At 41.3% G+C, this 26,338-nt stretch overlaps 1 protein-coding gene across 2 annotated transcripts in view; it reads left to right on the forward strand.

Annotated features, from left to right (window-relative positions):
- The window catches only part of erbin (erbb2 interacting protein), a 57,831-nt gene that overhangs the window by 28,665 nt on the left and 2,828 nt on the right, over positions 1-26,338 (forward strand). Inside the window, exons 3-26 of one of the 2 annotated variants that reach the window (XM_034123496.1) lie at positions 2,414-2,608; positions 2,883-3,000; positions 4,607-4,685; positions 4,820-4,909; positions 5,861-5,917; positions 8,039-8,102; positions 8,476-8,550; positions 9,163-9,307; positions 10,127-10,199; positions 12,523-12,652; positions 12,800-12,915; positions 13,316-13,385; positions 15,188-15,287; positions 16,784-16,905; positions 18,182-18,355; positions 18,484-18,657; positions 19,644-19,761; positions 19,848-20,022; positions 21,590-23,093; positions 23,751-23,894; positions 25,221-25,274; positions 25,374-25,553; positions 25,991-26,083; positions 26,207-26,281. In XM_034123496.1, coding sequence (XP_033979387.1) covers positions 2,423-2,608; positions 2,883-3,000; positions 4,607-4,685; positions 4,820-4,909; positions 5,861-5,917; positions 8,039-8,102; positions 8,476-8,550; positions 9,163-9,307; positions 10,127-10,199; positions 12,523-12,652; positions 12,800-12,915; positions 13,316-13,385; positions 15,188-15,287; positions 16,784-16,905; positions 18,182-18,355; positions 18,484-18,657; positions 19,644-19,761; positions 19,848-20,022; positions 21,590-23,093; positions 23,751-23,894; positions 25,221-25,274; positions 25,374-25,553; positions 25,991-26,083; positions 26,207-26,281 — 4,116 coding nt within the window. In that variant the 5' untranslated portion in view covers positions 2,414-2,422. The remainder of the gene's footprint in view (positions 1-2,413; positions 2,609-2,882; positions 3,001-4,606; positions 4,686-4,819; positions 4,910-5,860; positions 5,918-8,038; positions 8,103-8,475; positions 8,551-9,162; positions 9,308-10,126; positions 10,200-12,522; positions 12,653-12,799; positions 12,916-13,315; positions 13,386-15,187; positions 15,288-16,783; positions 16,906-18,181; positions 18,356-18,483; positions 18,658-19,643; positions 19,762-19,847; positions 20,023-21,589; positions 23,094-23,750; positions 23,895-25,220; positions 25,275-25,373; positions 25,554-25,990; positions 26,084-26,206; positions 26,282-26,338) is intronic. The other variant, XM_034123497.1, reaches the window with a different exon arrangement.

Below are 26,338 nucleotides of genomic sequence, written 5' to 3' on the forward strand. Positions count from 1 at the left end.
CCTGTCTCAATCCAAATTGAACTGTATGAAATAAAAAGGCACATTTGTCTTGTAGTAAATAAAAAGGGCGACCTGGAGCCAATCCTGCAATTTCCTCACAGGTGAAAGAGTTGTCATGCTGAAAACCCAACTCCTGCAGGGGGGTCTGGGGGTTTCTCCCCCAGGATATTTTTTGAAATACTAACATAAAATACACATTCTGGTACTCTCTTGAGAAGAAAAATAAATAAATCTATTATTACACGACATATTTAAAAAAATGAATGCCATTTTTGTTTTTTGTTACTTTGTTCTGAAAGCTGAACCTGCTGCTCCTCACAGAGAGAAGAGGGAAGAGGCTGTGTGAATTACTTTACATTGTGGATAAGGGTGGATAGCCCCCATTGTTCTGTGTGTCAAAATGAAAGACAGCCCACACACCTATCAATCATCAAACCGTGGGGTCTTATTTCATTACGTGTTGATTTCTATCAACACGTAATGTTGTATCGATGTGTATATAGAGGTGTACTACAGCAAAAGTATTCTCCGTCGGGACTTCCTGCAACAACACCACGCCGTTATCGTGATTCTGATTGGCCAGAAGACATTATCAAAGATGTTTTTATTGAGAAGACGATCACTACGTGACAAAAGTTTTCAAAACCGTTTCTAGTCTTCGGTATTTCCAGACAAGTGGCTACTGAAATCAATCTTACTAACTGCTGTCTGTGCAATTTACTCCGCGAGTTGGCGGACTTTATTTAGCTTACTTTAACGTCATTTTTCATGGTGGGGCTAAGGTGGGGCTAAGCCATTTCTTGGTATGGCTGTAGCCTACCCCAGCCATACCCTGGCGCCGCCACTGCTAATAGTCATAGACAAAAATAAGAGACCCAAACTAAAGTTGACAAATACTGAAATGTCCCTTTTCAAAGAAGGACTGGAGGTTTTAGTGATGTGTTCCCATGATGTCACAGCTGTTGGATCAGATCCCTTTTTCAGGCCACGTGTTGCTTTAGCTCAGGGGTGTCAAACTCAAGGCCCGGGGGCCAAATCCGGCCCGCCACTTCATTTTATGTGGCCCCACAAGAGCTTGCAAAGAATATAGTACGTTTATTATAAGGTTACGTGCCGCTTTACAGGAGCACGTTGCCCATCAACTACATGTCCCACAATGCATCTAATTTTGCGAGATGCGCAGTGAAGAGACTTGCAATTACTTGCAATTATTTGCCCCAGACTTCTTCTTTCAGACGTAGTTAATTATTAAGTTATTACCCTATCCGATAATAATCCAATGCAGAGGAAATATTGTAAAATAATACATTATTTTATATATATATATTCTATATATATTTGAGTGCAACCATAATTATAATGTGGCCCGCGATGAAATTGAGTTTGACACCCCTGCTTTAGCTCTTCATCTTAATGTTGCCCCTTGCTCTCTCATAATGGGTTACTGATCAGTTGTAAAACTGAATCAAGAATACATAACTTCAAAGATGTCGCAGGCCTGGAGATTTTTTACCCCTTTTGTGTATTTGTGTTGTTTGTGTTGTTAACTCAGGCCGCCACATTCTGTTTTGGCCGGCTCATGCGTTTGTTATCAATAAACGATGACATCCCCATGTATGTTGATTGACTGGAGGCACTTGTGATCTCATCATTTTCTTTCCCATCATAGCTTGAGCTAATATTTCCCATGAGTTTTCTGAAGCAGGCTACTGACAACGATCTGTTCTGTGGAAAGAGAACATTTGAATTGTGTTCTGACAGTTAAGTCACATGATCATGGTTTAGATCAGATATAAAGATCAACATGTGCATGCATGTTTTTACACAGCACTGAAACATACATTTGTATAGCAAAGAAGGGATGGGGGAAAACATCTGAACCTTGACACTTAAAGCTGAAGTGTGAAGGTAGCATCAGTCGTATACCTACAGTGTTTCCCCTACCATTGTCTTGGCGGGGCGCTGCGCCCTGCCTGAAATTCAAGGTGTTTTTTAATTTTTTTTTAATTAAAAAAACAAATATATATATATATATATAGCACCAAATTGCAACTGAAGTAATCTATCTACGGTCACTTTTCACATTGAACATGTGCTCTTTTATTAAATAAACTAAACGCCTATGTTATTTATCCAATGTATGTGCATGTTTCAGTGTCCACTGCTTTGCGTATTCACATTCTCCCTCCGCTCTGTTTCTGAAGGGCGGGGCTCTGCCCGTTTGTGCCCCCCCCCCAGTTTCAAATTTGTTTATTATTATTTTTTAACCTCAAGCCGTTATCGATAAAAACAAGAAATTCAAATTTTCTTTTGAATTCACCCTGCCAAGGCAGTACACCTAGGGGAAACACTGACCTACCATTCCTCCTAATCCTCTCCTCTCTTTACATATCTCTCTGTTTTCCCTGTCCAGTGCCTGAGGATGTCGAAGCGGAGCCTGTTTGTTCGTCTGGTGCCATGCCGCTGCTTGCGGGGTGAGGAGGAGGCGGTAACATCGCTTGACTACTCCCACTGCAGCCTGGAGACTGTTCCTAAGGAGATCTTTAGCTTTGAGAAGACCCTGCAGGAACTCTACCTCGATGCCAACCAGATCGAGGAACTGCCTAAAGTAAGCACACACTGATGTATAGAAACTTTATATTTCTCCATGTAGGCCATCTTCAACATCTGCATAACTCACGAGGCCACTAAATAATGATTCGCTGCATGCATAAAGAGTTTATCTCTTATGAGGAGCTTGCTTTGTTCGCACTCTACGTCATTCATATTCATTTAGACAGAAGAGCCTTTGAAAGGCGCATTTGAACTTTTATGAAAAATAAACATCTAATAGAGTGTATGTTTTGATGAAAACTGTGTTATCTCTTCTCTTTCTCCACCAGCAACTGTTTAACTGCCAGATACTGCACCGACTGAGCATGCCGGATAATGACCTGACAGTGTTGCCAGCAGCGATCGCAAACCTCATCAATCTCCGGGAGCTTGATGTCAGCAAAAACAGTAAGCAAAATGATATGTGTTACTTTTTGTTTTAAGATTCCAAGTTTATGACTGGCAGGTTAAATAAGTCATGTGGCGAGAGATCCTGTTGCTGGAAGGTGACCACACTGGTTCAGTGACCTGTGAAGTTCAAATGTGGAACTTTCCCAGCTGTAGTGTTAAGGTAACTGCAACCTAAACCATTAATGAAAGAAAGAAAAGAGGAGATCATTACCAGGAATGAGTTGCATCATTGATCAAATGTTTAGATTAGAGGTAAAATGCCACAGCATGCATTTACCAGATGTTACGTCACAAGAGTGCGTGACTGAAACCCCCTTACGTGATTGCTAAAGGAAGCAAGCCCAGACCTGCTGTATACTTTTCACTATCTGTACAGTAGGGAGTAGTAGCACGAAGAAAAGCAAAGCTAGATAAAGCTCCTTAGAGAATAGCACCTTGTGCAGATAATTCTCAGTTTATGTGTGAACCGGCTCTAAGTGTGTTGTCAGTGGTTTCATAGTGTGGGAAGTGACAGAGTGCAACTTCACCTCTTTAAAGATAAACATTCGCACCAAGGGAGAGCTTTGTACTAGAAGTACTTTCTATTTTGTTTGTTTGATGAAATCTTTCCGCTGTCAATGTTGTTCAAGTCTGACATTTAGAAAAAGAAACAGCTGCAGACCAAAGTGTCTGAAGGCTTGACAGTTCTCTGTTCTGCCCAGCTGCACGTAGAATCAATCGGGTGATTGTGCTATTTTAAAATGTCACTTTTTTTCTTTGGTACATCCTGTTGCACATTTCACACAGGTTTTGCTTCAAACATATTGTCAGTAAAGCAAGATTAACATAACTGTCTGTCATTATCTTTGTGATTCTCAAATCATTGATTTCTGTAAGCTAAAAGAAAGATCTAACACTTCAGGTAAATGCATAAAAGGGTTGATCATCACTATATAACCTTGAAGCTCAGCAGAGCAGCAAACTAGTGAGCATGCTCAGCAGAAACCCTTTCATGAAAAGAGAAAGGTTCAAAAGGTAGTTCTTACATAAATAAATGAGTGCAGAGACGACCAAGATTAAACAAATGTTGAAGGATGTGGTGGTGTTTTCATGATCCAGAGCTGCATGTGCCATGTTGACATTAAAAGTAGCTTATCCTTCTTCACAAAGCACTCTCTAAGTGTTGAGGACACAAAACAAAGTGGATGGAAATAATCCCTTGGTCCCGGTCACGTCCCTTTTCCCTCAGTTCTCACATTGTAGATGCTTCATGAGAAATTGCAGACTAATTCAGTGATTTCTTTCTCCTTCTTCCTTTTCTGATTTTTCATATTGTCATCTTGAGCGCTCGTGGTTGTTTAGAGAGGAAAGGTGCAGAGCCACTCTTAATGTATCTTCAAGCTCACATTTCAGACAGAGAGCCTTCCTGCTTGTACTCACAATGTATCTGTGTTTAACATTCCCAAAGCTTTTCTTACTTAACATGTGTGGCGATATCCCTCATCCTTTCCGTTTTGACAGGAGTAATATGTTTTGTCTCAGTGGTAATGAAATGGTTGAGATGCAACATGCAGATGTTTAATTAAGGATTGTGTACCTTTAAACCTTTACCATTTCTCCCTAGGTATCCAGGAGTTTCCAGAAAACATCAAAAATTGTAAAGTCCTAACTATTGTAGAAGCCAGTGTGAACCCTATATCCAAGTGAGTACTGCCAAATGTTGCAGTCTTTAAAGCTGAATTAACATGTTAGTTGTATGTTAGTCTATGTTTGGTATCCTGGCATTGCAGCAGCTTTGTGTGAGGGATGTGATTCCTTTTCCTGATTGCGTTGTCAGGCTCCCAGACGGGTTCACCCAGCTCCTGAGTCTGACGCAGCTCTACCTGAATGATGCCTTCCTGGAGTTCTTACCCGCCAGCTTTGGCAGGTCAGTATGGTCCCCAGATTAGATCAGAAGAAAAACTCTGGTTGATGACTGTGGTATTAAGTTTATATCTTGTGCAATGACAATGACCAAAAATAATTAGACGATGTGAAAGGGGACTCTAATATTACTGAACCTACAAAGAATAGTTTAGCTCTCCGTTGTGTATTTCCTAGTGTTTTCACCAAACGGCAGACACTGATGGAAACTAGCTGGCTAGCATAATGGAGCATTTAGCGGCTAAAGAGCAGTATCCCTCAGGAGTAGAGCCCAAAGATGGAGCTATAAGTAAATATTGAAATGGTTCATCAAATTATTACCAGAAACAAGAAATCAGTGATAATGTTGCTAAGTTATTACTGGACGTATAAATAACCAACCATTTGGGTTTCACAGGATTTTTGGCTTTCAAATAATAACACCTTTTGATTTAACAAAATAAAACACATATTACTGGTTTGTACACGTCATGTACATTTTTTACGTAAAGTTTGTTTCATTAAACCAGCAGCATCAGTATTGCTCTTACTGTTTGTAGTTAACACATTAGGGATTAATGTTCTGATTACACAAAACATAGGGTGTGAGTTGCTTTCTGTTTGCCTTATATCCTCTTATCCTCCACTTTTCCTCTTAAATACATGTTTGCTTTTTGTTTGATAAGCTTAATTCTGAAATAATTACAAAACACTTTGTCATGTAGATGCACATTATGGCTGGTTAATAGGAGTACATTGTGGCTTCTGTAGGTTATGGAGAATCTTTTTTAACTAAGCATGACTGAGTTGGAACTTACTCATGCTGTAACCATAGACAAAAGTATATTTGCAAACTTAAAAAAGATACAATTCCATGTGAAACAGGTATGAAAATTAGAAGTTAGACATTGTCTTTGAAATATTAAGTGTTGTTGTAGAAATTAACGTTACATGTTTATTTTTCACTTGGTTGCAGGTTGACTAAACTACAGATCCTGGAGCTGAGAGAGAACCAGTTAAAGATGTTGCCAAAGTAAGTGGTTTTGCACTTCACATTTTCCTAACACCAAATATACAGTGTTCATTCTATTTACGAAATAAAGGAGACTCTCGAAGAGTCAAGTATGTTTCGTTAAGCGTGGCAAGAATTCCTCGCTTTCTTCTTCTTCTTCTTCTTCCAACCCTGGGAATGTCTCTGCAGTGTCCTCCATCCTTCCTCTCCTTTTTATTTTACAGTAGATTCCCTCCCCATACTTCTAACTGAAGCATTCAATTCCACGGTGTTGCATAACCGCCCCTTTAGGCTGCTTGCTGGGGCAGGTTTTATAATCCTCCACCGAGACAGTTGTGAGGGTTATTTCACCGTTTGAGAAGGTTACAGTGCCGCTGGGAGAGTAAATGTCCCACGAATATCGAAAGCTCCAGGTGATTGTAGGGGAAGTTACTTTCTTTTTCTGTCTCCTCTCATGCTTCACTTGGCGTATCATTCCATTTCAAGTCCGTCCCATTTTCTCAGCAGAACTGTATTTTTCCCCATTTGCCTTTTTTTTCCTTTCCCCCCCCTGGCTTAGTTTCCTTTGTTATCTCACTGACTTTCCCCTTCTTATTTTTCACTGACTGACGGGCCAGCCAGTGTGTAGAGTGCTGCAGCTCAGAGCGGATCCTCTCTCCTCGCTGTGTTTATGTGACAGAGGCCAGACCTGTTAAAGGCTGGAGCCCTGACAAAGAAAAGGACTAATGGTCGGGAAGGTTGCCAGAGCAACACACAAGCATTTCAGAGATGTAAACAATGTGTGCGTGCACAAAAGGGGGGCAGGAGAAGGCTTTTCAGGGCTTCCACATAGAAAGTGCAGCCTCTTTTCTCTCACACACACCAAGCTCAGGCATAAACCATACGCTCCTCTGTATTGTAAAGACTGATGGCTGTGTTCCTCACAACTTGGGGTCATCAGCCAAAGTGTGTTTTTTTTATTGCTAGTGAACTCACCCTTTAGATGAGCCAGCACAGCTCATTCTTACTCCTTTCAGAACACATGGAGGGCTCTGGTGTTCTTGCCAACGTTGAAGTAAGAAATTGGAAAAGCTGGCTAATGCTCAAGAACATCAACATGATTAATGTTTTCATATTGTAGTTAAAGAGAAATCACCAAACGGCTTAAATCACATTTATAATTTGTGCCGTATGTACGTATGAGAAACGCCTAAAAACAGACTCCACAGTAGTGTTGGTGGGCCTCTGCTTTCCATTCCTCTGCTCAATCTCACTTGTGTTTAACACAGTTAATCCCTGCTGTGAAGGGATCATCATATCTGTTCCCAAACACAACTTGGTACATCTCCATTTCATGGTCTTTCGCTTTTGTTAGTAGGGGGGATTATTTTGTTGAACTTCAGATTTTCCGTAAGTCTTTGTTGCTCTTGCCTAAATTTGATTTGTGTTACACTATAATTGATCATGCCAGAATTACAGTACTACACAATTTAAACTCTTGACTCAAGTTTTATGACTAGCTCAGAGAAAGTGAAACAACTCTTGCAAATCTTGAACTCGTACTTTCTTTGAAAGAATTTGACCTTTGTTATGTACTGTTGTGACATCTATTTAAAGTATGTTATGTATGCTCTGCGATAGTTACTATTTGCAGTTGCTATTGGGGGTTAAAAGCCATTTTGTCAGTAGATTTGAGAAATGGGAGAATTATTCTTATTCACTATTTATGCTTGGAATTTGAAAAAAACAGCATTTAACCCCCAAGTTTTCTGTCACTGGTAATCGGCTAAATAAAGCAACGACTGTAAGTAGTCCTGGTTTGTATCTGTTGTTTACAGTGTAGCAGAGAATGTGAGAGTGAATGTGACCTGAATGTGGAGAGAAAACTCTGGAGCGAGGCTTAGGGCTAGCATACGTAACATTTTCCATTATTTAAAGCATATTTTGTGTCAAGCCCGAGCTGTAAAATGTATTTATTCTCTCATAAAATTATTCAGTGAAAGGAGCATGAGCAGAGCATGTATGCTATCCAAAACATAGCATGAAATATGAAAGATTAATCCTTTTCTTTTGGCTTCCTTTTTGAAGCGCATTGCTCATAATCCTGGCTGATTTTCCCATTGATTTTAAGATCTTTCTCCCTGTCTGTCCCTGTGTGTACAGGAGCATGCAGAAGCTCACACAGCTGGAGCGGTTGGACCTGGGGAGTAATGAGTTCACTGAAGTGGTGAGTATCTGTCAGTCTGCCTGTCCATGCCCATGGGTTTCTACCTTACTGCTGCTGACATCTCCTCCTTACATAATCCATTCCCTTTCCTTCTCCTTCATTTAATAAAGTGGTCATATTATGCTTTTCAGGGTTTTCCCTCTCCTGTAGTGTGTTATATAGGTTGTTGTGCACCAAATGGTCTGCAAAGGCTAAAATGTCCCACACAGGCCATCATTCTTTCTTTGTATTCAATTGAAGATAGTAATTAATCAATACATAATAGTCACTGTGGAATGAATAACTTGCCTCAGGGTTTGTTTTTAGCTTGGTAATGAGCACACCATTAAACGTGTCCAACACTTAACCTCCCTTTTTCTCTTTAAATCTGCAGCCTGAGGTGTTGGAGCAGCTGACTGGAATCAAGGAGCTGTGGATAGACGGGAACAGACTGACATTTTTACCTGGGGTATAATTTACAGTCAATCCTATGCACACTTTCAGAGGCTGCTGTGCCCCGAGACGTCACCTTGAGATTATTCCTCTTTTTTTTTTTTTTCAATCTATGTGTCTGCCTAAATCTTCATCAAAATGAACCCCAGTCAGTTTGCATCAGACTTTGAGCCCTCTGAAAACCAGCAGAGAAGGAGCCGCAGTTTAAAAAGATTCTCTTGCTGGGTGAACACTATCAGAAAATCTTACAGAAGACAATGAAGACTTTTGGATTCGCAGATGTCCCAATAATAACAACAAACATCTGCAGCTGTGAAGTCATTATTTTCCCTGGAGCATCATTAATTTATAATGATGTTTTTTTATAGTCAAATTGTGTTACATGAGATTCATTTTTCATCCAAATGACCAGCTTGTTGGTAACTGGGTCATAATTAGAGCATTATTTATTCTGCCAGCATTTCAACAACATCATCTGTAATCACAGTCTGGCCTTTTATAAGCAGTGACGTCTTTAGGGAATATAAACCAAAATTGAATACAGCAAATTGTTTGCCCAATTCTTGAATAATGTCATATCGGTGACAATTATTTGCATTAATAGTTTGTCTCCTTTTTTTAAATCCAGATGCTAGGGATGCTCAAACAGCTGGTATACCTGGATGTGTCAAAGAACAACCTGGAGATGGTAGACGAGCAGATCTGCGGCTGTGAGAGTCTGCAGGACCTTCTGCTCTCAAACAATGCCCTCACACAGCTGCCAGGCTCCATCGGTACAGAAAACAGCACACACACCCACTCATTTTAAGGGAACCCATTATGAAACACCTCAACTCTTGTAGCTGTTGCCAATATATTTTTCATTCTTGGACCCCTTCCTGTGTTGTATTTAGTTACCATAAATGATGTTGCAGTGTTTTTACGACTTAGCTGAAATACATTTTCATAACTTTAAAAGTGGACCTACTTTTAAAAGTCATGCATTAGGACTTTATCACAGAAGAGGATGCAGTTACTATTTCCCCAGTTACAATATAGTCACACAAAATGTGACGTTTTAAAAAAAGAAACAAAATGATGCCAAAAGTATGTTTAAAAAAACAAGTAATGCAAATATAACTCAAACGGTGGCCTCTGGTACTATGGAGTCTTTTTTTATTCTCATTTTTAGTTATCCCTTATAGATGAATGGACACTGCGAAAGAGTATATACAACTTTTGTGTTGAAAGGAAACAAAGCGGATATTTGAAATGACTTGCTTACTTTCATCTCTTGGGGAAAAAAGTAATATTCATATTTGAATACCAAGTTAATTAAATCCGAAGTCCAGGTGCACAGAGTCAGGGTTCATTACTACTAACTGATTATAGCAGTGGTTCTCAACTGGTGGGTCGCGACCCAAAAGTGGGTCCCGAGGCCTGACCAGTTGAGAACCACTGGATTATAGTATTGACGACAGTATGAAATAATCTAATTACACGCTGTAATGGATCCTCCTCTATGTGGTTTCAACAGCAAGCTATAATCAATAACTGACATGAGCTTCTGCATGCGTCTCTCTAATTCTCTGTCTCATTTCCTCCTACAATAGGCTCACTGAAGAAACTGACTGCACTGAAAGTGGATGAGAACCAGCTGATGTATCTGCCTGACTCAGTCGGAGGGTGAGCATTACAGCAATAGCTTTAATATCAGAAGATTATGGGCTGTTTTCATCTGCCATCCGCTGATCGCACAAAACGTCTGTCTGGATAAACCAGATATTCCCATTAAACATAATGTGTTCTGCTGCTTTATTTGTTTTGGTCTAATGCTGACCATATTGAATGACTTGATACCGGACATGATTATGAAGTATGATTGACAATAATTGAGTCTGCCGTATGGATTTATGGAAACGGAGTAATTCATTGACCCTCCAACACAATACTGATTAAATCAGCCATAGCTGTTCTCAGCTGATGTTGTGTGCAGCAGACAGGTAAACCCAGCAGGCAGCAGATGCAGAGTGACTCAGGTCCACATAATCCAAATCCTTTTGTTCCAACACAAAGATTAGGCTCCATTTTTTTGTGTCCATTCCTCCATCCACCAGAGAGATACATCTACATTGACTGACAAGTACTCATGCAGTCCCTTTTTTCATCCATTGTTTCCAAACAAGCATTGTCCATTATGCCATATGTTAGAATATTTCTCCTCATGTAATTTGACACAGATTATGTGACAAAGCCTATGGTTTAGCTTAATCCCATGCAAGGATTTTATCTTAAGCAAGCTGATTAATTTTTCAGTTATACATAGCTGTTTTTTATTCATTCCACTGTTTGTGCACAGTGTGGTCTGTCCCTGTTTTATACTCCACAGGGAGGGGTTGAATGCCGTGTTTTGGAGTTGGATTGTTTTATACACTGTGTCTCTCCTGCGAGTCGGACTCTTTTTTTGCATTCATCTGAATCCCCAGATGCATTTGCATTTTTCATTCAGCAGAAAGCCCCAGCTGCTCAGCTCTTCTGTGTCAACATGGGTTCAGTCCCATTAAGCTTTTAAGATGCATCAGTGTTGTTGTAAACATCTATTTCACTGTTAGATACATCCATCTTGTATAAAGTATATTTGAAGGGCAATCAAGCAATATTTTACAATCTCATGCTACCCAGTAATGACATCTATACTGACAGTTTGATGCATTAGAATTAAAGGGACATTCTGCGGATGTTTGCTCATGAATTTCAGTTTACTGGTCATAAAACGTAATGAGCCTGTGAAAGTGGTCTTATAATGTCTACTGGGGCTCTATAGGGAGCTTTCCGAGGAAGCTTTATTATGTTAGCTTAGCATGGGTGTGGTGAATACACACTGGGGATGTGGAGTTTCAAAGATGTCCTTGTTTAAAAGGCAGGGAGTGTTTATTCAAAATATGTAATTGAGTTGCATTATGGGAACTCTGGGATCCAGGATTGTTGGCACATACTAGGACCAGGGTTTCCGCTAGGATTTTTCCTTGCCGGTCAAATGTCCGGACAGAATTTATTTTACCGGACAAATTTGAAACTTACCGGTCATGTTTCAATAATAATAATATGAATTGTGTAGCAGAGTTTCCGTTAGCAGGTAATTACCGGACTATGACCGGATATGCTCATGTTTAAAACTCAGTTAATGGGGCTCATTTTTATATTGCTTCAGTTTATAATCGTAACAGATCGAAAACTTCAGATTCTTTTTGCAATAAATGATTCCACAAACAACAAACAACATTATTATTACATTCAAACAAACTACTTGTAGTAGATGAAGTACATTATTCAAAAATGCACATTAACTTTGAATAATAACACGGGAGAAACGGATCCTCTCTTTTCCTCTCTCTCTCTCTCTCTCTCTCTCTCTCTCTCTCTCTCTCTCTCTCTCTCTCTCTCTCTCTCTCTCTCTCTCTCTCTCTCTCTCTCTCTCTCTCTCTTGACAGCCCGTCTGTATCTCATGCAGCTCGCTAAACAAAGGGCCGGGCTTCAGGTGATTATGCAGAGCTGCGTGTCTCAGAGCAGCTGATCTGATCTCTCTCTCGCGTCCGGTTATACTTCACTCGCGTTTATGTCCATATCGATCAGATCCAGCTCTCCTGATCAAACTATTAAGAGCGAATATCGGCCAATAATGACCGGCAGCCGATCGATCGGAGCATCCCTAATTATTACCGGACATTTTGACCGGCAGGTTTTGAATTTACCGGTTTTTAATAAATGTTACCAGCTAAAAACCGGTAATTACCGGCTAACGGAAACCCTGACTAGGACCTAAGGTCAGGATCAATCTGCCTGTAATGGTTCAGTTTTAATCTTTTATCTTAAGCCTCTTTCAAGTCTTCCAATTATTTATAGGAACACTACTAAATCTATGTTCTTTAACCAAGATTTAACATAATAAAGTGCTGTATATAATAATGACATCAATTGATTAACGTCTGACTACCCTCCTCTGCATCAGACTGCACTCTCTGGATGAGCTGGACTGCAGCTTCAATGAGATCGAAGCGTTGCCCTCTACCATCGGTCAATGTGTCAGCATCCGCACCTTCGCTGCAGATCACAACTTCCTTACCCTACTCCCCCCCGAGGTGATTATGCACATTACAGTATAGAAGAACGTGTGTGTTGGTGGAGAATAGAGATGTGTTAAATGGTGTGAGAGGCCAGTCTGCTCATCTGTAACAGCCAGCCTTGTTGGCTAACGTCTCTGAATCCTCGGTTTGTTCCCCTCGCAGATGGGCAGCTGGAAGAATGCAACTGTGCTGTTCCTACATTCCAACAAGCTGGAGTCCTTGCCTGAGGAAATGGGTGACATGCAGAAGCTCAAGGTCATCAATCTCAGTAACAACAAGTGAGTCCTGACTGACAGTCTTCAGTTTGATCTCACACTTACACACCCACTTTCTGAAACATATAATAATAATTACCACACCATGATGAAATAATCTTTATTCTGGCCATAATGAAATTGGGATGGTTAGGAAGCTAAGGCCTCAATATAGTTTTAATCAGGGGTTTTCCATGCCTTGAGTCTGCTCTGTGCCAAATACACTGAATAACTTTGGCCACAATCCCAAAGCACTGACATTACATTTGTCACGAAAAATCGGCTTAAGCCTATCTTTACAGTGGGCCGTCACACATTAAAATGACCTCACACACTTCATATGGCAGTCATTTGTAACTTTTGCTCATGCATTGTTGTTGATGCAAGACGACTGAGTACCTGTGTGGTTTCTGTTCCTCTGCAGGTTGAAGAATCTTCCCTACAGTTTCACTAAACTGAACCAGATGACTGCAATGTGGCTGTCTGAAAACCAGGTAATATTATATAAATTAAATATGAATCACAAGTATAAAGCTGATACAGTAGTGGTAGGTTACTCGCCACCTTATTCAGCTGTAAATGAATCCAATGAGGCCAAGGAAAACACATTGCAAATTCAGTACACCACTTCCAGGACATTTGATCGGGCCAAATGGCAGTGCAGGTTAGACAGAGAAACCGTAAATACTACATTTTTAAAGTGCTGGTGGGATCCTAATGAATGTCAGAAGATGTTACGCTTACATGATTACCTGTTGAAAGACAACAGTATGGTCATCTAGGCATGCCTGTCAAACAGTGTCGTTACTGAGACTAGAATGACAGGGAAACCGTTTGTGAGAAAATGCAGCAGCAACTAGCCGGAGGTGAAGCAGATGTAGAGCGATCAAGGTCACTGAAGAAGTTGTGTTGCTTGAAGCTTGGACGTCTGCCTTGGATAATGTGGCCCTGCACAGGACACAAGATAAGCCTATCAGAGGTGGAAATGTTTGAGTCCGCTCAGCTTGTGTGTCAGGAAGGGACTGTCTCGTTTTGTCATAGCAGTGTAGCTTTGTGTGGGAAAGGAATTCTTGAACGACTCGTTTCCAGCTTATCGGAGGCGTTTTAATGTATGCAAAGGCAAAAAGTACTGTAGGAGAAGATGCTGCGGGAGTATATTGATTCATTGTGTTTGCTTGCTCCAGCTTTTACATACTTCTAAATGATAGTCTGTTGACTCACCGCATTCTAATAAATAATTCAGCCTTTGTTTCATCGCTACTAGACAATTTAATTGTCTGTTTAATTGACTCAACATATTGTCAATAAAAGAATGTGTCTTAAAGTTGTCCTTGGCCTTTTAAAAGCAGAAAACATTGTGAGAACTTTCTTATCATTTACACATCTCTCTACAATCAATCACACTGTGACCCTTGTACATTTCTTAACAAGAAACCAGCCAATAGAGAACTTTAAAGGCAGTAATTTATTCATAAATAAATTGCATAATAAACTAGTCTTGAGCATATCTGTACCTCAATTCCCTGTATAATGAAATAGATGCCAATCCTGATATATATCTGTAATGATCCAATAACACCTGATTTACCAACCCGACTGATTTATTGATCACACATAGAGATAGAGACAGGACTCCAAGGTCATATGACCAAAGCTCTGTGGACCAATGGTGATTAAGCTTTTTCCCTGAGGAAACATGCATTTAATGTTGTTTCTTCATGTTTTGTTTGTAAATCAAAAATGTAATTTTCCTTAATTGACTTGTAGAACACTGACACGATAAAGGTACTGCATGTTTATAAATGAGATTTACTTACTTATTGAGGAGTGCAGTTTTGCAGAAATAACATCAAGGAGAGATTTTTCAGCCAGCACAGCAGTTTTGAGATACAGGGATTCTCTTGGGCAGGTGCAGCGATGGTGATTGGGTCAAGGGGACATTGATGGAGCTTAAGCCAGCTTTATCAAGGGATGGTTGACAGGAAGAGGCACTCAGAGGTGTTTAAGTATTATTTCAATCAAAGCAAGGACAGTGGGTGGTTTGGAGAAGATTAAAGGGAGGAACTCTGCTGCAAAGACCTGTGGGAAAGTAGTTGAACCATATTCATTTCCTAATTGGTGCATCTTATGATGTGTTTCCCCCCATGTGTTCTCTAATTTGAGTTTAATCAAGTACCAATGTTACAGCCAAGTTCATTTCCAATGCCAAAGGGAGGCGCAGAGAGACATCAGGACTCTGTGTGTAGCACTGTTGATAGCAGATAGCACACTCAAACCTACTTTTTGTCTCCCACAGTCGAAGCCCCTGATCCCGCTCCAGAAAGAGGAGGATCCAGAGACACACAAAACTGTGCTGACCAACTACATGTTCCCCCAGCAAACCAGGACGGAGGAATGTGAGTACTGTCCATTCAAAGAGAATAATCATGAAAAAACTTAAGAGAAATTTAATCTGCAAATATTTGACCTTTTTTCACTTTTTAGCTAGATATTTAAGATGTATTCAGTACTACTAGGCAATTACACAAATGAACTGTTCTTGTATGACTAATAAGAGCACTTTCTCAGGATAATTTGTAGGAATTGATAGTCTATACCCAGAATGAAAAGTCAGGAAAATAAGTGGTTTTGTAAGTCTAATTGTCTCGTAGCTATCTTATAAGTGGCCGGCAAGGATTCTTGTTTTCATATTTCATGAGGGACCTTGTTACTCGAGACTAAAGCTGCAGTCAATGCAGAAACAGCATCTGTTAGTTTGGTTTGGTTTCCGATGACACGGGACAGCCTGCGCTGACCCCGCTGGTCTTAACATTGGAGTAATTAGTGGTTTAAGATCTATACGCTTGAACTACAAAATGGCAGTGAGTCAGCTGCTGGATTTTTGAAACAATGTCAGTGATGTGGTGCACCAGCAGAAAATACCCCGCTCAAGTAACTGCATGCAGGTCCTGTTCTCTGTTTGATATCTCAGAGCCATCTGCTTCACGCCATTTTCCACGCTAATCAACTGGGAATTTTCCAAAAGAGCTTTCATCTGTTTCCTCGTGTTTCCTGAAAGGCTGGAAAAAGTCTTGACCTGACTGCGATAATTGTTTTAAAACTTGTCAATATGACGGCCACACACCAGGTGACTCACATTATCCACTGTGCATTCACACTCTGGTGTAGTCTCAACAATTTCAGAAACAAGAGTTCTTGATTTGGACTTTTATAGTGCCATCTATTCCACCTGAAAGCTTAAATGACAGTTTTAATCATATAGTATGATATCAATTCTTTCTTGGATGAAAAAAATGGATGAGATTCTGGTCAGATTACAAATTTGTTATTTAATTTGCGATAAGACTTAGAGACACGTGAGAGGGCAGATCACCAACATTGATTCTGCTGCAGAGTTCACAGATCATCATAACCACAATCACATATATATCTTTTCTTAGACATCCTGTGCTGTGTTCTCCCTTCACACAGGAGTCTTACAAACGTGACAGTGAAGAAGTGACCCATCATTCTAGTGACATTTTTCATTAAATTGTTGGCATATTTTTTGCAGAGTAATGTTTAACAATCATTTGTCTGCTTTAAGAGTGACACATTTTTCATAATTTCATTTTGGCAATAATGTTTAATGTTGTGCTTTTGATCTTTTAGCTTTTTTGTCCGTTTAACACAACAACAATTCCATGTATCAATACTTCATGATTGAATGGTTTGAGTTGAAAGGGTTAACTCCTGAATTTGAAGTTTCTCCACAGCTCTCTAATGTTTTGCCTCATGCAGTCTTTGCGCCACCATGTGGTCAAAGTCAGACATGTATAAATGATGATACAAAACATTACATTAAAAACTAACACCTTATCCTCCTCTTCCTTGTTTCTTCTTTTATTTGTAGACATTCCCAGCTCTGACTCTGAAAGCTTCAATCCAGCTCTCTGGGAGGAACAACGCAAGCACCGAGCTCAAGTGGCCTTCGAGTGTGACGAAGACAAGGATGAGAGAGAAACACCCCCAAGGGTAGGTGTCTCAAACACTTTTTCATGACCCTTGTTAGGGATGGGTATCGTTAAGGTTTTAACAGTACTACTACTTTTATCGATACCGCTTATCGATCCGGTCTTTTAACGGTACTCTTATCGGTTCTTTTGAAGAAAAAATAAGGTAAACTAACTAAACAAGTTGTGAACAAAACTAACATTGCTTTTTATTTAAATTAAATACATAATATTTCACATCAAAAGAAACAACAATGTTTTAACAAATCATATTAAATAATGTGATGACAGAACTGTAAACAGAAAGGCTGAAACTTTAACAAAATAAATAACTCGGTTACCTCTAATCATTAACCCATGTTTGTATCATTGAGTTAGCTCCGTGTGATGCTGCTAGCATACATAACACCTGACGTGGAAACGTTACTCGTGGATGGGGCTACAGAGCTACTAGAAAGACAGTCGGTGCATTTCTCCGCCTGGATGTGGTGCACTTTTGCTAAATGTTTAGACAAACTGCTCGTGTTACCGCCCTTACATGCTAAACTCTTATTGCACTTTTGGTAACGAGCATTGTCCACATGGAGACGGGTAAAGTTTAACCATACCTTAGAACGCTTAGTTCTCCTCGCCATCTCCTCCGTGTGTGTTGCTGCATGTAGCAGCCGCGTGTGTGTAAACTGCCCCGCCCCCTCGCACACAGACGGGGGAGAGAGATCTCTCGTCTGGATTGAAAGGATCAAAAATACTAAAAATAATCGTAGACGCATTTTGCAGTCTTATTGAAACGGAAACGGAGTTGGCGACACTAAAACTGCAATATAATGTTTGTGTAGCAATAATACATAATACATGTTTTTTAGATGTCTCCAGTACCGATAAAAAAGACCGATAACGTCGGAGCTTAACGGTACCACGGTCTTTAATAATTCAGCCCCGGGGCCCGTTTAATACCGGGGCTCGGTACTCATCCCTAACCCTTGTTAAAGGAAAAATCAAGCAATAAGGACATTGTTGTCATCACAAGTATCATTTTGCAACAACCATCAATTTCATATTGCTATTTTCATGTCAAATCTGGCATTTCAAGAAATTGCTGTTGAGTTCAATGGCTCAAACTAAAAATACATTTTAATAAATGCATCTTCTTAATTAAATCAACATTAATGTCTTTGTATCAGTGAGAAATGTGTCCATATGATATTGAATGCATCTCTTTCTAATGTAATTCCCCCTGACATTTTCACTTCTTTTGTCAAAACTCCAACTGAGTGATTTTTTTTTTTGATCTCCTCCAGGAGGGTAATCTGAAGCGCTACCCCACTCCGTACCCAGAGGAGCTGAAGAACATGGTGAAGACAGCCCAGTCTGTGGCTCACCGGCTGAAGGAGGACGAGTCAGGTGACGAGTCGGGGAGGGATGCAAAACCAGTGGAGAGGAACCACATTGGAGTGCAGGACGTGGGAGTTAAGGTCAGCTTCAGCCAAATGTGATTTTACTTGGAAATAAATCTTGGTTCCCCTTTAAGTTCCCCTTTTAAGAAATGATCATTCTATACACAGGTGAAGGAATATTTGTAATACATTTGTTTTCTTTTTAGGTGATTGAAGCTCCCTATCCCAATGGCACAGTATCAGACATTGAGCCCTCCATCACATATGGCCAAAACTCCTCTTCCACAGAATGGAAAGACACTTCAGACTCTTACAGCTCTCACAGAGTCCCTCTCAAAACTGCAGGGGGCTCTATGATGAACCATGAGGACACACTGGAGGTACTTTTACCTGTTTCATCCTCCCAATTTCAAATTCAACAAGCATATTATTAGGGTTGGGTATCGTTGGGATTTTTTGATTCAGGTTCTGCTTTTTTTTATATATTTTGAAAAATATATTTATGAAAACATTTAGTCATATCTGTATTCATATTTACAAATGACTTAATACTTTAGTTGCTGTTATTGATTACAATTATATTAAAATCATCTCTGTATTGTTTTTGCATTCACAAGTTAGTTCTAAGTGGTGCAATTTGAAAATGTAAAATTCCCCCAGTCTCCTCTGCTGTTACACTGCAACCTGCCTGTGTGACACAGAGTCCAACCACAGTCAGTGTCCAACATGTACTGCAATACATATGTTACAGCTGCCCAACTGCTTCACTGTTTGGAAAGTTATAAATCCTATTTTCATTACAAAAATGTACTTTCTATACCATGCAGCATAAACAATGTGGGACGAATAAAGATATTCTGATCTGATTCTGATTCCTTCTGCTTCTCCGAGTCTGTCTCACAGTTCGGGGATGTGAGGACACAGACAGACGGAGGCTGCTTTACTTCATAGAGGAAATGGCGGTCAATATTACAACATAGGAGCTAAAATGCTTAATAACCTTCATTACGTATGAGAGAAAGACCATTAGATAGGTTGATAAAGATGAAGCTGTGTGTAGAAAGAGAAAAAGGGCTCGGCCTCCTGTCCTCATAACTCTTATTATCCCGGTACCAGACAATTGTTATTTGTTCTTACTCTGAACCGAGTTTTGCTTCCCAACCCTGGTACTGTGCTCGCTACATTTCCCGCTCGCCCCCGTCTAACAGTACAGAAAGCAGCGAGATACATTTCCTATATTTTCCTACATATCAATAAGCAGAACCGAAATTAACATTTCTAAACGATACCGAAGGAATCTAAATTTTGGAATTCGGTACCAAACCTTACACATTATACACTTTTAAATTATTGTTTTTATACTCAGGATTCTGAGGAGCTTTCTGATGAAGAGACAGAGATGAAAGTGGCTCAGATGAGACCCCCTCTAATTGAGATCTCCATCAACCAGCCTAAAGTGGTGACTCTAAGTAAGGAGAAAAAAGGTAAGTGTTTTTTTATTTGAAATATGTATTTAAAGTGACAGTTACTACATTTACAGTATACAAACAGCAATATTTCTGATTAACAGATGACGCAGACTCTTTGCTGGATGATACAGTTGCCAACAGCAACCAGAACAACAGCAACTGTTCATCTCCATCACGCATGTCGGACTCAGTGTCTCTGACCACAGACAGCAGTCAGGACAACTCTCTGTGCACCCCCGAGAGAGAGGCAAAGATGCCCTTCCTGCCAAAAAGCAGGTTTGTATGATTCTACAAACCTTTTAAAGAGTCCTCTCCTGCTGATGTTCAGGTGTATATCAGTATGAAGTGTCTCTACTTTAAAGAGTCCTCTCCTGCTGATGTTCAGGTGTATATCAGTATGTTGTGTCTCTACTTTAAAGAGTTCTCTCCTGCTGATGTTCAGGTGTATATCAGTATGTAGTGTCTCTACTTTAAAGAGTCCTCTCCTGCTGATGTTCAGGTGTATATCAGTATGTAGTGTCTCTACTTTAAAGAGTCCTCTCCTGCTGATGTTCAGGTGTATATCAGTATGTAGTGTCTCTACTTTAAAGAGTCCTCTCCTGCTGATGTTCAGGTGTATATCAGTATGTAGTGTCTCTACTTTAAAGAGTCCTCTCCTGCTGATGTTCAGGTGTATATCAGTATGTAGTGTCTCTACTTTAAAGAGTCCTCTCCTGCTGATGTTCAGGTGTATATCAGTATGTAGTGTCTCTACTTTAAAGAGTCCTCTCCTGCTGATGTTCAGGTGTACATCAGTATGTAGTGTCTCTACTTTAAAGAGTCCTCTCCTGCTGATGTTCAGGTGTATATCAGTATATAGTGTCTCTACTTTAAAGAGTCCTCTCCTGCTCATGTTCAGGTGTATATCAGTATGTAGTGTCTCTACTTTAAAGAGTCCTCTCCTGCTGATGTTCAGGTGTATATCAGTATGTAGTGTCTCTACTTTAAAGAGTCCTCTCCTGCTGATGTTCAGGTGTATATCAGTATGTAGTGTCTCTACTTTAAAGAGTCCTCTCCTGCTGATGTTCAGGTGTATATCAGTATGTAGTGTCTATACTTTAAAGAGTCCTCTCCTGCTGATGTTCAGGTGTATATCAGTATGTAGTGTCTCTACTTTAAAGAGTCCTCTCCTGCTGATGTTCAGGTGTATATCAGTATGTAGTGTCTCTACTTTAAAGAGTCCTCTCCTGCTGATGTTCAGGTGTATATCAATATGTAGTGTCTCTACTTTAAAGAGTCCTCTCCTGCTGATGTTCAGGTGTATATCAGTATGTAGTGTCTCTACTTTAAAGAGTCCTCTCCTGCTGATGTTCAGGTGTATATCAGTATGTAGTGTCTCTACTGGGACATGTCTCCATGCTTTAATGTTCAAAAAGCTCTTTATTTGTCTCATACTGCCTGTGCTGCAGCACCTCTTTTCACCCTCTGTCTGAAACCAGAGCCCAGTCTGCTCTGATTGGTTAGCTGGCCGGCTCTGTTGTGATTGGTCAACCGCTTAGAGATGTCCCGTCCCTTAGCCAATCAGGTACAATGTGTTGGAGAGCTAGCCAATAGAGTGTTGGGTAGTGATGTCCCTGTATCGCAGAAGTAAACAAAGGAGTCCAACGGAGGCGTTTCAGGCAGGGGGGGGGGGCGGGAAACTCCCTCTGGTGGGATTTTAGCCTTTGCAGACCATTTACCATTTACATGCACACAAACCTTTAGAACACACTTTAGGAAAGGGATACCCCAGAAGAGCAGTACAGACGAGAGTATTCCTCATGACGTTATTACATAACCTGATGTATCTACTTCTTTGGTTTAGGCATGATGATGAGAACATGAACCAGCCTAAAGACACCACCCCTCTCCTCCATAATGGAAATGGCTCTGAAACATCCCTTCAAGCCCTTCTGAAAATCCAACAGACCCCACCAGAGAAAATGGGGGACTATGACCTGTCCATGGAAGCCAGGCTGGCCTTCATCGAGAAGGGAATTAACAACGGCATGGGAGAAACGTACACCAAGTGGGACCAGATCAATATGAACGTGTCCAAATTACCAACGGACAACATGGTGCGGCTGGACGATGTGGACCAAACCAAGAATGGTTCAGTCAATCCAGAGGACAGCAAGCAGGGCTTCAGCAATGACAACATGGAGCATTTCCTGAATGGAAACCAGCAGGTCAGTGACTGCATCAACAGTCTGGGGAACAAAAGCGAAGCGATGAGAGTGGAGACGTCTGCGGTGCATTCGGCCTCGACAGGAACGACCGCCAACAGCGACATGTCTCTCTCTCGAAGCACTGAGGAACTGTCTCCAGAGAAGAGGTGCAACCCCCCGCAGGTGATGAAGTGTCAAAGTGTAAGCAACATGGAATCAGGAGGACTGAAGCTATTCTCCTTTGATGGGGGCGATGAGTGCTATGACACAGCAGGCATGACCAGGATGGCAGGGGCCGGCCCGGGACCGGGGGCCCCTCAGGGCCAGAGCATCGTCAGGAGCAAGTCGGCCAGTCAGTTACTCAACGACCAGACTCTGCAGATCTACCCCGGCTCCTCCGCCTCCTCCTCAGACCTGCTTTCCTCCTCCAAGCCCCCTGCCAGCACCAGCAGATACCCCGTGTCTTCCAGCATGGCCATGGGCCTCCCCCCCCCTCAGTACAACATCCAGTACTCAAGCAGTGCCCTGCCTAAAGAGGGTCTGTGGGCCCCGAGGACGCCCATACCTCCTGAGCAGCAAGGCTACCTCCCTCCTCCTCCACACTCACTAGCCAACACCAACTACTCAAACCGTAACCAAGCCCCTCCCTACCCTCATCAGCCCCAGCAGAGGGGGGCTCCCAAACCCTCCGGGGACATGTGGGCTTATTCTACTGGAGGCCAGGGCAGAAGCAGCACTCTGCAGAGGCAGAGCAGCACCGCCTCCACCGCCTCCATGGGCGACCCCAGACGCATACAGGTGCCTGACGGGGAATATATGACATACCGGGACATCCACACCCTCGCCAGGGGGCCGCTGGCGATGAGCCAAGCCATGCAGAGGCCCCTCTCAGCGCGCACTTACAGCATCGACTCTCCGGGATCTTCCAGGCCTCCCTGCGCCCGGCCGCAGCCTCACGAGCTTCCAGAGAGGACCATGTCCGTCAGCGACTTCAACTACCAGCAGAGCAGCCCCAGCAAGAGGCCCGCCGCCAGGGTGAAGTCAGAGCACTCGCTGCTGGACGGGCCAGCACAGGTGCCGGGGGGAGTCGGGGTGGGAAGGGTGCCAAATGACTGGAGAGACCAGGTGATGCGGCACATCGAGTACAAGAAAATGGAAAAGGTAAAAAAAAATACTGCTGTGGTATGTGAAATGTCAGTGAATACATTTCAGACGGGAATAGTTGTTTTGTTTCTGTAAAGGTTAACATATGGACTGTAGATTACAATGATGACTCCAACAGCACGAATAAAATTGTCCTTAGGGGGAAGCCCAACAAGGATACCGTTTCATGGATTTGGTTTTGAAACCAAATAATAATAATAACCATAACCATTTTATTTTCATGCGCTTTATCAGGTGCTCAAAGGTAGTTGGTTTGGGGTGAAATGAAAGCATCTCAAAGTAAAAAAGCAAAAGAGATATAAAAGATTTGATAAGGGGTTGGTGAGCAGAAGAGAATTATACCAACTTGAAACAAATCCAAGATATACTGGCTATCAGAACCTATTCCTTTATTGGGGTCTCAAACCTGGGCAAACGAAACGAAAACTATATGTGGATATTTAAATGGGATGAACCTTTTAACATGGAGTCTGGAGTTTACCAAAGCCTACTAACCCAGCCGTGTGCACAATATTTCTGATTCCTTGCATGTGTGTGTTTCATAAGCTGTAAACCTTTTTGTTGTGTCTTTTATGTCATCACTCGTGTGGTGGATGCATGGTCTCGGCTAACATGTCCGTGTTGCCGGTTGTCCCGTGTCGTCCCTCTGTTCAGAACGCGCTGTCTCGCTCCTATAATTCCAATAACGCTCCGCTGAGCTGGTCTCACTACGGCAGCTGTAGGGATATGCATGCCAGCCAGGGGTCTCTGGTGTTTAGTGCCAGGGACGGAGGGCCCTACGGAGCGCTGGGCCTCTGTGTGAGTACTGTGACCTGAAGTCAGCTCCTTCCTGCAGCTCGTAACCAGCCGGGGCTTCCTGCTAGTTTCACATCCTTTAGAAGAAGAGTAATGTCTGTTTCCTTCTCTCCTGGGTGTTGAAAAGTGATCACTGACCCTCAGAATCTTTCACTTGTCCTTTTTTTAAGTGAAAGTATAATGTCTCTCCTAACGTCTGATTCTCATGAACACAGACCCTTCCTAGTACGTGACTGTCTCCTCTGAGTGTAAAATGGGTGGTTTGTTGTGTGTCTCCTTTTACTGTAGTGCAGTTTGACTTGTTTAAAAGGGGCCTACTTATATTTTGTACCATCATCAAATTGACTCCTAGGCTTAACTATACTTTATGATAGAATCAGAGAAAGATGTATCTGCTGAAGTCACACTGAATGGATGAAGGATGCTGCAGAGCTTAAGATTTTCAAGTAATTATCTAAAATATTTTCCTTTTGTTTGGCAAAATGTGTTGTCGACCACATCCATTAAAGTCATCTAGAAAGATTTGTATGTCTCTTGTTTTTGCAAAGAGTTAACATTGGAGTAAATCTAGTGACACATTTACAGCAGTATTTGTTTCTAAATGTACCTGGCAACAAAACTGAAGCAGGCTTTTTAGCAATTTAGCATTAGCATCTTATTTATAAAGAGGCTCTTCCTTAATTAGAGTCTAAATTGATAAAGAGATATGTTGTTTTATTTATGGTACAAAACACCCCCTTTTAAGCCAGCCAGGTGCTCTAACATCATAATCATCATGGTGTGCGTTATCCTTCAAACAACCGTGATTTTCTTCTCCTTCTAACTGCACTTTATATCCCTATTCTGCTCATTCCTCATCTTCACTTCAACTCCATGTCACTTCAGACTCACTTCACATCCTCTCACATAGTGTGTGGGGATGAAATCTGTGTTTGCAAAAGGTAAGTGGTTAGAGGTGTGTGTTTGAGTGACTAGAAAGTGGGTATTAGAATCTGTAGAGGAGAATAAGAGGCTCTGACACAATCTAAAGATAAGAGCATTGTGTAACCCCCTCCTTACTTAACATTTAAGATTCTCCTTTTCCCCCGTAAGCCAATATTTAGAATTACACGCTTCTCAGACTGTGCACAATTTAATCTCATTTTTCCTAATGTTAATTAGCTGTGTCCCTTTCACCTCCTTCGTTCACGACCTAATGTCATCACTAGACATAAGAAGTGTTGGTGTCAGTGTGTACTCGTCTGTCCTGCCTGTTATCCTTGTTGTAAATGAGTTTCAGTGCAGTGGGGTTTGGGCACTGTTAATAATCATCACTGTCTGCCCTTTCAGGACGATGTGTTTCCCCAAGGACAGCAGAGCTACACCATGGACCCTCACAGAAAAGTAGGTTCACACACACAGACATTTGGCTGCAGAGCAAGACGTGGTAAAATGTGCTCATTTAAAAACTCAATCCCAACCTCATGTGTTTTTGTTTCCTAGGTGCCTTTGATGAACGGTCAGATGGGCCCCGCTGTCCGTCCTCAGGCGAGCCAGGGGTCCATGGCCCGTCACCCCTCCAGAGAGCAGCTCATTGATTACCTGATGCTCAAAGTGTCCCATCCTCCCCAGGGGCCGCCCCAGGGGCCGCCGCGTATCCCGCCTGACGCTCTGCAGCAAGAGGTGAGGCATGGGGTAGAACTACTTGAAACACTGAACTGTTAAAAGTGTTTTGTATTTTTATGATACTCTTTATTAGATTTCTTTATTGGCTGAGCTGAAGCTTGGTTAAAAGAATAGTTCCACAGTTTGAGGCAGTCTGATGTTTGATTACTTTCTTGCAGAGCATTGGAAGAGAATATTAATACTCTAGTGGATCTGATATGCAACTTCTTCTTAGGAACTTAGGAAATGCATATTGACTTTCTTGCTAAAAGGCTGAACTATTATTTTAAGGGAGTTTTAAGTAAGTAAGAATCAAATATTCATGTTCATTTCCGAGAGTTTGTTTCACAAAGAGCTGTCAAGTCATTTAAAAAAGACCTCCTGTGTGGTTTTTCAAGCATACTGTAGGTCAATTGTGTAATTAACAGTAAATGACTAATGTGGGTTGGTTTCAGTTTCGTGTGAAAGTGGAGAAAAATCCAGAGCTTGGTTTCAGTATATCAGGAGGAGTGGCAGGTCGGGGAAATCCTTTTCGCCCAGACGACAATGTAAGTCAAAATGTTATAATACCATACTCAAAGAATGCCATTTATTCAATGATTTGTTATTTTAGAAGAAACTGATGTGTGATTTGCATAATTAACAATGATCCTTTGTGGGTCTGATTTAAGGGTATATTTGTGACGAGGGTTCAACCTGAGGGGCCGGCATCTAAGATTCTTCAGCCTGGAGATAAAATCCTCCAGGTATTTTGCCATCTGACAAAACATCACAAAAATATCATTACATTCTTGGCGATTAGT

Source organism: Trematomus bernacchii, unplaced genomic scaffold (assembly GCF_902827165.1).
Source record: "Trematomus bernacchii unplaced genomic scaffold, fTreBer1.1, whole genome shotgun sequence".
NCBI lineage: Eukaryota > Metazoa > Chordata > Actinopteri > Perciformes > Nototheniidae > Trematomus > Trematomus bernacchii.